Source organism: Eufriesea mexicana, unplaced genomic scaffold (assembly GCF_001483705.2).
Source record: "Eufriesea mexicana isolate 0111107269 unplaced genomic scaffold, ASM148370v2 scaffold953, whole genome shotgun sequence".
Lineage (NCBI taxonomy): Eukaryota > Metazoa > Arthropoda > Insecta > Hymenoptera > Apidae > Eufriesea > Eufriesea mexicana.
Genome location: NW_016909094.1, coordinates 226,223 through 238,907, shown reverse-complemented (window position 1 = coordinate 238,907; position 12,685 = coordinate 226,223). Strand labels below are relative to the sequence as shown.

Here is a 12,685-nt window from a genome sequence, read left to right as displayed (position 1 = left end):
TCACCCATATTTGGGTGACGGGGCCCCCACGGAAGCATACTCGTCACTTAGATTTGGGTAACGCAGCGACGAACGTGTTACGTGCATCGATTTCTCAATCGCGAATCGGCTATTGCCAACAAAAACAAATTGTAAACCGTTCGATATCTTCTAGAAGCAAATCGAAAAGTTATTCTATATAACAAAATTAAGTTGCCTGACTCCCCTACGGAGAGGTGAAGCGTAGGTTAAGGAAAGCATAAAAGCGTGGTCCTTGACAACCAAAACAGAGTCCTTTGAAATTGGTTGTGACCAGCACCAGCGTGAGTCGCTTGGTGTTGGAAAGAGGGTTTTAACATTAGAACTACCAATCTTTAATGGGTACCTAACTATAACGTGCACAGATTATAGTAATTTCAGCGATACGATGAATACGAATGAATATATCGATTACAGTTCTTTCTTAATACGAGTTGATACCAATTTTATTCTTAAAGCAGGTGTATGTGTTCGGTGATTGCAAAAAGGAAAATTCTGGGACCAGTCATTTTCACTGGGTTGGTAGTTCTAGTGTTAAAAGAGTGCATCTTTGTGTGTTTTCGTTATCTTGGTGTTCTTTTCCTAAGTTAAATCTGTTTACGAGTTTTGAGTTTGCGTTATCGTGTTCTTGTTCTTTCGTGAATTTTCGGTGTCTCAAGACCAGTTTCGCCATCCTATAATTATTTATTTCGTTCTCTGTTTACTGATCTATTTAATAGTAAAAGAAATGTCATCCTAATCGAGATTTCAAAATTATATCCCCCATTTTCAAAATTAGTTGTGGAGTTTATTTACCGACACAGTAGAAACCTCGATTAACCAAACACATGTTATCCAAATATTGGATTATCCGGAATTATTGTTCCATCATCCCAACAGTATCAGCAGTAAAAGAAAACAAACACACGTCTGCATAATGTATTTTAAATATTCCTATCTATGTCATATTTTCTGTGTATTGCTCCATCAAATTATTAATTCGTCACGAATCGCCGATAGAAGTTCGGGTTAGAAATAATTAAATCACGACTATGTAACGATTACATGATAGATAAGTGGTAATTAAAATATAAATATGTAATACGTAAATAATATTAGAGATGAGAAATCATAGATTCGAAAGCTTAAAATTCATCGAAGCTCAAAACGTTATGTTTGTTAAATGTTATTTGTTAAATGTTATTTAAAAGTTATTCGATAAAGAATATTATTTTCATAATTCAGAAGCCTCGAAACCTAATTGAATAACAATTTCCGCGAATTTTAATTTTTATACTCTACCTCTTTACTTTTGCCTAAACATTCATTTATCCTGCAAGTATTAACCCATTAACTGCCAAATTTCTTTTTTTGAAATTTTGGCCGGATAAGTTATATATATGCCCAAAAGGTTGTGTAACAGTATAATTATATTCAAATTATGTTTTGTTTTGAAAATATTTGATATTTTTCTGAAAGGTGTCGTTATAAAATGATCAATAAAATTATTTCAATAAAAAACAAAAAACTGAATAAGTAACAGATCGTTACTATAACCTCTAAATCACATATTTATGTACGGTATTTCGTTATAATATAAAAACCAAACCAAAAATATAATGCTTCAAATATGACAATTCTGTTCTGTTCAACTTGCACGTGAATTTCAAATTTCTTCGCTTGTTGTATAGAAACGAAGCACAGAATACACACTTTTTGCTACATATAATATTGACTGATATACTTCAAAATCGTCATTAGAATTATTATTAAAAATATTACTAGGATCATTATTAAAATTACTATTCGAAGTATGAATATTATTATTATGAATATTATTAAGATTATTATCAAAATTATTATCAAAATATTTTTATAATTATTGAAATTGTCAATATAAATATTAAAATTGTTGTTAGGGCTATTATTAAAGCTACTATCAAAATCGTCATTAGAATTATTATTAAAAATATTACTAGGATCATTATTAAAATTACTATTCGAAGTATGAATATTATTATTATGAATATTATTAAGATTATTATCAAAATTATTATCAAAATATTTTTATAATTATTGAAATTGTCAATATAAATATTAAAATTGTTGTTAGGGCTATTATTAAAGCTACTATCAAAATCGTCATTAGAATTATTATTAAAAATATTACTAGGATCATTATTAAAATTACTATTCGAAGTATGAATATTATTATTATGAATATTATTAAGATTATTATCAAAATTATTATCAAAATATTTTTATAATTATTGAAATTGTCAATATAAATATTAAAATTGTTGTTAGGGCTATTATTAAAGCTACTATCAAAATCGTCATTAGAATTATTATTAAAAATATTACTAGGATCATTATTAAAATTACTATTCGAAGTATGAATATTATTATTATGAATATTATTAAGATTATTATCAAAATTATTATCAAAATATTTTTATAATTATTGAAATTGTCAATATAAATATTAAAATTGTTGTTAGGGCTATTATTAAAGCTACTATCAAAATCGTCATTAGAATTATTATTAAAAATATTACTAGGATCATTATTAAAATTACTATTCGAAGTATGAATATTATTATTATGAATATTATTAAGATTATTATCAAAATTATTATCAAAATATTTTTATAATTATTGAAATTGTCAATATAAATATTAAAATTGTTGTTAGGGCTATTATTAAAGCTACTATCAAAATCGTCATTAGAATTATTATTAAAAATATTACTAGGATCATTATTAAAATTACTATTCGAAGTATGAATATTATTATTATGAATATTATTAAGATTATTATCAAAATTATTATCAAAATATTTTTATAATTATTGAAATTGTCAATATAAATATTAAAATTGTTGTTAGGGCTATTATTAAAGCTACTATCAAAATCGTCATTAGAATTATTATTAAAAATATTACTAGGATCATTATTAAAATTACTATTCGAAGTATGAATATTATTATTATGAATATTATTAAGATTATTATCAAAATTATTATCAAAATATTTTTATAATTATTGAAATTGTCAATATAAATATTAAAATTGTTGTTAGGGCTATTATTAAAGCTACTATCAAAATCGTCATTAGAATTATTATTAAAAATATTACTAGGATCATTATTAAAATTACTATTCGAAGTATGAATATTATTATTATGAATATTATTAAGATTATTATCAAAATTATTATCAAAATATTTTTATAATTATTGAAATTGTCAATATAAATATTAAAATTGTTGTTAGGGCTATTATTAAAGCTACTATCAAAATCGTCATTAGAATTATTATTAAAAATATTACTAGGATCATTATTAAAATTACTATTCGAAGTATGAATATTATTATTATGAATATTATTAAGATTATTATCAAAATTATTATCAAAATATTTTTATAATTATTGAAATTGTCAATATAAATATTAAAATTGTTGTTAGGGCTATTATTAAAGCTACTATCAAAATCGTCATTAGAATTATTATTAAAAATATTACTAGGATCATTATTAAAATTACTATTCGAAGTATGAATATTATTATTATGAATATTATTAAGATTATTATCAAAATTATTATCAAAATATTTTTATAATTATTGAAATTGTCAATATAAATATTAAAATTGTTGTTAGGGCTATTATTAAAGCTACTATCAAAATCGTCATTAGAATTATTATTAAAAATATTACTAGGATCATTATTAAAATTACTATTCGAAGTATGAATATTATTATTATGAATATTATTAAGATTATTATCAAAATTATTATCAAAATATTTTTATAATTATTGAAATTGTCAATATAAATATTAAAATTGTTGTTAGGGCTATTATTAAAGCTACTATCAAAATCGTCATTAGAATTATTATTAAAAATATTACTAGGATCATTATTAAAATTACTATTCGAAGTATGAATATTATTATTATGAATATTATTAAGATTATTATCAAAATTATTATCAAAATATTTTTATAATTATTGAAATTGTCAATATAAATATTAAAATTGTTGTTAGGGCTATTATTAAAGCTACTATCAAAATCGTCATTAGAATTATTATTAAAAATATTACTAGGATCATTATTAAAATTACTATTCGAAGTATGAATATTATTATTATGAATATTATTAAGATTATTATCAAAATTATTATCAAAATATTTTTATAATTATTGAAATTGTCAATATAAATATTAAAATTGTTGTTAGGGCTATTATTAAAGCTACTATCAAAATCGTCATTAGAATTATTATTAAAAATATTACTAGGATTATTATTAAAATTACTATTCGAAGTATGAATATTATTATTATGAATATTATTAAGATTGTTATCAAAATATTTTAAAAATTATTAAAATTGTTAATAGAAGTATTATTAAAATTGTTGTTAGGGTTATTATTAAAGCTACTATCAAAATCGTCATTAGAATTAATATTAAAAATATTACTAGGATCATTATTAAAATTACTATTCCAAATATGAATATTATTATTAAAATTGATTTAGACAGTCACTCTTATCTAACCGGTTTATCATTCTGCTTTCGTTTTTTCAGTCACTGTATCCTCATAATTACATAATTAACATATCAGGTTTAACCAATATTTTCTGCTTTAAATTTATCATGTATATTTTGACTGTATTATCAGACTTTATTACGCCGACCTTATTACACGCCTAATGATCAGTCACATTCCGAACTCTTTTCGCAGGCGAACTGCATGGCGAACATGTTCAAGGATCGGACTCACTACCCGATGGAGGAGAAGCACCGTACGGCCGATTACGAAACTGGAGGCGGCACACAGGTGAATGATGGCACTACTAATCACAACTGTTGACCTAACGAGCTAGCTCTTCGCTTGCTGACCACGACAAGGCCGTGACTGTCTTCTAATTGTCTCTGGGAAGCTAGTCTGGTCTCAGGGAACAAAAGCACACGCTGGGCGCCTGGAGTCGAACAGATTGAGATAAAAATTATCGTGTATGGTGTCCCCAAGCTGGTCTAGCGAATTTTCACATTCGACAGCAAAACTGCCTTATGCTCTGGGAACCGTTCATCACCTACCACCTTCTCGACGACTCTCCCAGACGTTGCCGCCTCAACATCCTTCATCATCCGTCACCATCATCACCGGCTGATTCCATGCTGATCCCCTTTAAAGCAAAAAAGAAAAAGAGAAAAAAAAGCAATGTCCCATGGAATGAAACGGATGTACATACACACGAATTTCTCCATTCTCGCGCACAGCTTCGCGACGAAGCTTGGCTATTAGCATCCTTTGCGTTCCTCTCGTACACGGTTTCCCTGTTTTTCTTTCTCTTTTTCTATTCTCTCCGGTGGAAGGACTATTTACGTGCAGCGAAGAGCGAATTCTATATTATCTGTGTCTTGTCGTTGTCCTAGCTTTGTTCGAGGGACGTTCGTTGTACCGATGCGTCGTCGTTATCCCTTATTTCGTCCAAATTGTACAAGGTCTTACTTTGTTATCTTTATGCCTATTTTTGCGGAGAGGGTAATGTTTCCCTTCGGTTTTAATCGAGTCAAGGCCTCGCCTCTGTTCGATGCCTCTGCCACGAGTCGATCGCGATGGAGGAACATTAATTTCTAGCGATTGCAGCGCCGCGAAAACGAAAAGAATTGTATAGGCGGAACAGGTGTTTGTAGTTTCAACGAAGATGTATTTATTTCTTGTTGAGCGTTATTTATTTATAGAGGGAAAGAAAGAGGGGAGAATCGTTAGCAGTGAACAAGGACTTTTTGTTCACCCGGTATAAAGGGTAGCTCGTTGCTCGCGCGAAACACACACGCGATATATTTTCGAATTAGGGTGAAAAGGAAAAATTGCAAACGCGGTGTATATTCATTTTATTCTTGTACTATATTTTTAGTAGACGTACTTGTTGGTATTTGGTGCTCTTGATCCTACTTACGCTAAAGTTGTTTAACTTTAAAGAATGTAACGTATGCTAAGAAACAAACGAGATATAATTTCTTCTTCCTTTTATTACTTTATTTTCTTCTTTTTCGTTCTTCTTTTTTCGCCTTTTGCTTAATTAGTTTCGAATTTCAAAGAAATCGCAGAGATAGCAAAATTTTCAGTATTGAACGTTTTTACGTTTTGTATCTATGAGATATATATATATTATTGCATGTTATTGAACATGTTCACAGCAAACATCAGTCCTTGCTTGCTGGACAAATATGGTACGTATTCTTAGGTTCACAGGTTTATTATAGATTTTTTAGAGTATAATTGAGAGGTATAGAGGAGAAGTGGTACAAGTGAAACATTGTTTGATTCGTTTAATTTGAATACTTGCAAACAGTAAATAGCATTATGTAGAAGGAATATTATTTAATTAAATGGTACTATAATATCGCGAGTTACTACAACACAGATTTATAGAAGTTTCGTCACTCTTCGAATTTTCTAATCGTTCTGTCACGTTAACACGTCACCATATTACGTCAACATACCAGTTTGCATTTGCTTCAACATCATACCCATACGAGCTGAAATCGATTATCAGGTATTGTAGAGAGGTTTAAGTAATTTGCTAGTGTATAATGAAAAAATATTGATTAAATGATTTTGAAGAATGTGGTTTGAAACCACAAAATAATTTTGCATAAAATGCATAAAATGCTAAATAAAATGCATAGTTAACGTTTTTCCATATCGTATAGATTACTGTCCAAAAGATTGAAATTAATGATAGGAGAACTTAGACTCTTAATAATAAAAATATGCATGTTAAAGTTTTTATATATTTAAATTACAACTACAACGAGTTTATCTTTATTCCCATAATTGATTAGTAACTAAAAAAGAAAGTGAGAACAGACAATGGTAAATAAGATGGAAAGTTAATTTTGTAACGAGAGAATAGAACATTGGAATATATTTAGTATATTGAAATAAAATTTTAATATAGTATATTAATTAAGCAATAAAAGAAAAAATCGAGACATTAGTACTAATAAACATAGTAGAGATATGAAATACTAAGCTACATTAATCTTTTATTTTATTTTATTTTATAGTTAGTTATATTATATATTTATATTATATTATAATTAATAGTATGTATTGTATGCTATTATATAAATTATATGTATATATTATGTACTATATTATGTAGTATTCATATTCCAAACTTTTGGACAGTAATATATATGTTCTATATAGAATTCAACTGATTTACTCATAAAATAATTTATTAAATAATTCCATGCACCTATTTGATTGTTGAAAATCTTTTACTTCATGTCATTTCAAAACACTTGAAAAAACTGATAATCTATAGCTAAGATATAGTGGATGTGGCAAAATTCTCCACTCTAAATTTGCAACTGTCTATCATGCGATAAAACCAATGTGTGATCTTGCAAGTAAAGTAAAGCAAATCTTTACTTTTATGCATACCATGTGTAATGCCTTCTATGTCATGTCTAAGACTTGACTTGCTCAAATAATATAGCTTAAAGCTTAAAACTAAATAAATAACGAATCTGTTGGTATATGGTGCATGGTGACCAAGATCTAAAAGAAAGACAGAACTTTTCCACTGGATCTAATATCTTTAATAATCAAGAATCAAGCATACAAATAAATTAAGAATTATTGTCATGTACAATATATTCTATGAGCAAAGAAACTTCATTATCATGTTCAGAATATTGTTTAAAGTAAAAAAATGGCATATGCACCAATGATCTATTTTGTCTCCATTTCCAAGATATGGAAGGTGTATTGATATCAAGCACAAATAATGAGACCTATTCAACTGTTGTTTAATTATTTATTTAAAGTTGTATGAAAATATATAGAACACTGGTATGTATTAATATTTATACATATTGTTTAAAATGATTAGCTTATATTTATATACACTCAAGTAAATGTACTTCCATTGATTATATTTACTGAATATCAATAAAATTATTGTTAATCTTAACATAATGAATAAGGATCATAGCTATTTTTTAATCTGTTGATTAATAAAAGTCTCACCTAGCAATGTTATTATAGCCTATTATTGTTTATTTGGCAATGTTATTATAGCCTATTATTGTTTATTTAGCAATGTTATTATATATTATTATAGTTTATTCAAACAAAACAAATACTAAGTATACAGTCTTCTAATATGGCAATTAGATATATCAATACTCTTATCCATATCTTCATATTGGAGTTAAATCCTTATTTATAAATATAATTTTTATAAATTTTTTTATAGTTTATAGTTATTTATAAATATTTTGACAAAATTTTTCAATTGTTCGTGAGACCCTACACCCTATGTGTATATATATATACATGTATATACATATCCCTACGGTACTCGTAAAAATTTGAAAATTAGAAATATGAAAAAATATTATATTCTATATTTGCCTCTGTTTCGTTGATAAATACACCTGTACCACTTTTCTACCTCGATTGTTCATTTAATGTGATGATTTACAAATACATTTGCACAACATTATCGTAAGAATGTTTAAAAAAAAAAAAAAAAAAAAATAACCTATTTGTAATGAGTGATCTCCGATGGCGTGTCGAGATTCGTTCGTATATTTAAATCTCATATTAGTCCGCCAAACAATGGAACCTGTTGCGATAGAGAATATATATACATAATGCAATAAGAAGTTGACGGTTCGTTGCGAACGTTTGATGCAAAGTATTACGGTAATGATCGTTGCTTAGTAAAAGAAACAAACGGTTTAAATAAATTAATGATAAAATTAGCGAACTCCACGGAGCTACGTACGTATAATCCTATTTGAATTTACAATTGTAGATCGTAACACCATTTCGAATTGTATACATTACTAGGTTATGAAAGTATAGATTCTTAAATATTCATAAATATTATACTGTAGGTATACTTGTTTAATGGACGAAAAAAAGAAAAGAAAAAAAAAGAAAAATGACAAAAAAAAGAAAAAAAAGAAAAGAAAAGAAAAGGATCGTCCCTTTCTCATTGATTTTCTATTCAAACTTTTTACATGATTCAGATAGCCGGCGTATTAAGCACGCGTGCTAATGATTCTAAATTATCTTTGATATAGTAATATAGTTGGTACCTACTACTCAAAACAATTTACATATAATACATACCTGTGTATGTATTATGTATGTATGGTGCTCTAAAGTGGTTTACACAATGTGAGCCACGTAAACCATCACAGGTTGTATGTCTTCTAAAATTTCATTTGGTGAAATGAGGCACTCTAGAATTCCATTTATCTGAACCAATTGAGAAATAAATATATAATTTATATAACTGGAGTTCATATAATAATTTATTAATTCTCCTTGCTGTTTATGATTTGTAGTTCAAATAGTAAGAGCTTATATTGAGACATATAGATACATTTAAAAGGAGTTTACTTAATTGGGTTCTAAGTAAAATTTAGTCTCAGTAAATAGAGTTTAGATAAATGGAATTTTGTTGTATCGCAAATCTGTTTGTTGGAGCATTTATAGCTACAAAAAGCACATCTCCTGTTGTATGTGATTGGTTAGGTAGACTACACTTTGTAGTTGTCAAGATTGTTATACTTAACTTATTTTTATAATCTTCCTCAAAGGTTGAATAGTTAATTGGCTTAGTATTTTCATAAATCTGATAGACTGATGAAGCATTCTACAAGAAAAAAATTAGTTTACTCTAATATGAATTAATATAAGAATACTGTTAGTTTTGTTATTTTTAATTGATCAACACTAGCAAACTAAGGCTATTGTATAAGGAACAAATGAAAGCAACTATAAAAGCAAAATATAATAACTATTCAAAAATATTTTGTCCCAATGTTAGTATAACATTTCAACTCTGAAGTAAAAACTGAAATTTATTACAAATCTTTATCATTACCAAATAAATATTTTAAATATATGAAATATAAGAATATTGTAACTATTAGTAATATATTATTGAAATTTATTTATCCTTCTTTTATCCTATTCAAGTAACAATTTCTCTAAAATAATTTCTGGTTATCAATTTAGTTATATTCTTTACTATATGAATCATGGCCTAGGTAATGAATTATGATACACAACTATATTTCATAGGATCTTGACAAATAATATTTCTAGATTAATTTGTTTATGAATGCTAATTTCAATATAACAATCATAAATATAAAAAAATTAATGATCTACATTTTGTGTACCTATTATATCTTAAAAATATGGAACACTTGGTGAGTAGTATGTGATAGTAATCAGCAATAGTTACTTATTATAGTGATTTTTATAGGTAAAGAATAAAAATATTTAATCTATTAAAGTGATGTCAAAATGTTATAATTTCAATGTCTTTGTATTCATCTTTGCATATTCTACACAAGAAATAAAAAATTGATTCTTTTTAAGTCATTAACTATCAACCTTTCTTCAATAATCTATACATAATTAACACTTATATAAAACATTAAATATTTTTCTTTATTTAAAAAGATACTATAAAATCTAAATAAATTTATTTTCATTTTATATCTCTTTTTACTTTCCTCTCAACACTAAGGCCTATTGGGATATCTCATTAATTGAAATCCTATTAAAAATGGAATTATTTATTCCATTTTAAAAATGACGCTTAATCTATTTTTCTTTAAATTTACCTATACAGTAATCTATGCCATACTATTATAATATTGTGTTTATTGTTAAAAAAAGAAAAGAAAGTGATTCAAAGACACAAAGTTTACTTGGTGTTATCTTGTCTAATGAAAAAGAGAAAGACAATGTGCCTTTTACAACCATAAATACTCCAATGAGCAGTTTCATCTGTAACTGTTTGTGTAACTCACCTTGTATACAAGTAGAACAAAGTTGTTCTACAATACGGCATTGCTGTATCATCAACTGGAAGTATTGTGTACCTGTACACTGTTACAGTAGACGGAACCGTGTACGTTTATATGTTAAGATAGAAATCTTTATTTATTTTGTAAATGATATATATACATATATCGTATATTCGATTCGTTAACGGAAAGGGTGTCAGAAAGAGACCAATTAGTGATATTTCAATTATTTTCTTCACCTATATGTAGCGTGGAACCTATCGTGATAATCCAAAGTGAAAATTCTTCAAAACAAATCTTACTTATTTTTATTCTTATTCGAGTAAGAAATCTTGTGTAAATGGATGGATTATTAACTCTTAACCTAAATTTTTCTGTCTTTTTCCTTTATTTTATTGCTGTTAATTTGGAATTTTGGTATTAAAATCCTTTATTAAAATTTTGGTATTAAAAATCTTTATTAAAACACAAATACACATATTATGTACACTTTCTATCTAATATAGATTAGTATAATTATTGGGTTGTTTGGGAAATTAATAACCCTTTTTATAATATACATTTTTAAGTTTAAGATTGGAAAAGGATTATTTATTATAAATTTTAAACAAACAATTACATATTCAATTCAAACTAATACCGCTTTTCATTATTATTTATTTATTATATATTTCTTTCAAACAATCATTTGTTAAATTTAAATAAATACCGTTCTTAATTGAACAATGATATTTCACTCCTATAACTCTTTGGGCCAGTTGCACTAGAACTCTCTTTATCTAAACCAGCAGTTCACTCTACCTAGAGTTCATAAAACAGGAGTCCACTGATCCTCTTCGCACCATATAATTTTTCCTTCAAATAATAGAAAGGAGGATGTTAAAAAAGGGCCATTTTTGGTATCATCTGGAAATGGAAAGTTCCTTCAGAACTCATAAAAGCATCTTCTAAGGAACAAAAAATTCCTTTATCACTTTGCTGAGAAAGGATAAGAAAGTTGTCAAAACTGAGTCAAAATTTGTGAAAATGAGGCTTATCAATTACAGAATGTTCTCGTAACGGTAGTGCAATCAGGAAGAGGATGATTTTACATTAAAAATCAAATCGAAAATAGAAAAATAAAATTTTCTGATTCGATGCTTCGTTTTCGAGAAAATCAACTTTGAATATTCACCGAGTGTGCATGCACTTAGCCATGGCTTATATGGATAGACCATCAATACATGAATATCAGTGATATAATTGAGAAAGTGGTGATTCTACGTGAAGAAACAAATCGAAAATAAAGAATAAAATTTTTTCATTCAAAGTTTCGTTGTCGAGGAAATCGACTCTGAATATTCACTGAGTGCGCGCACACTTAACTTTGACTAAGGCGGATGGACCATCAGTATACCAGCGCAGTCTATGGATATTCAAAGTTGAAAACGTTAATTTCACGAAAATACATGAAATTTCTACATTTTAAATAATATATTTCTATATTTTTCCACACAACCCAATACTTTCGTGAGCAAATACTTTCAGCAATACTTTCCTGTAAACGATGCAATCATCATAACCCATAATGACACGTTGATAATTTACTTATTGATCTGAGTGTTATTGCTTCCTGTTTCTCGCTCACATATTTCAGATACAATTAACACTAGAACTACCGATCTTTAATGGGTACCTAACTATAACCTGCAAACAGATTACAGTAATTTCAGCGGTACGATGAATATGAATGAATATATATTGATTACAGTTCTTTCTTAACCACTTGCGCTACCAATAAACTCACAATTGCGGTGCCGTGCGCTATAGTATAACACG

The 12,685-nt window shown here is 27.1% G+C and overlaps 1 protein-coding gene across 1 annotated transcript in view; it reads left to right on the top strand.

Moving 5' to 3' along the window:
• wun (wunen) overlaps positions 1-12,685 on the top strand; it is a 207,394-nt gene that overhangs the window by 173,072 nt on the left and 21,637 nt on the right. Inside the window, exon 7 of the mRNA XM_017899586.1 lies at positions 4,752-4,847. Coding sequence (XP_017755075.1) covers positions 4,752-4,847 — 96 coding nt within the window. The remainder of the gene's footprint in view (positions 1-4,751; positions 4,848-12,685) is intronic.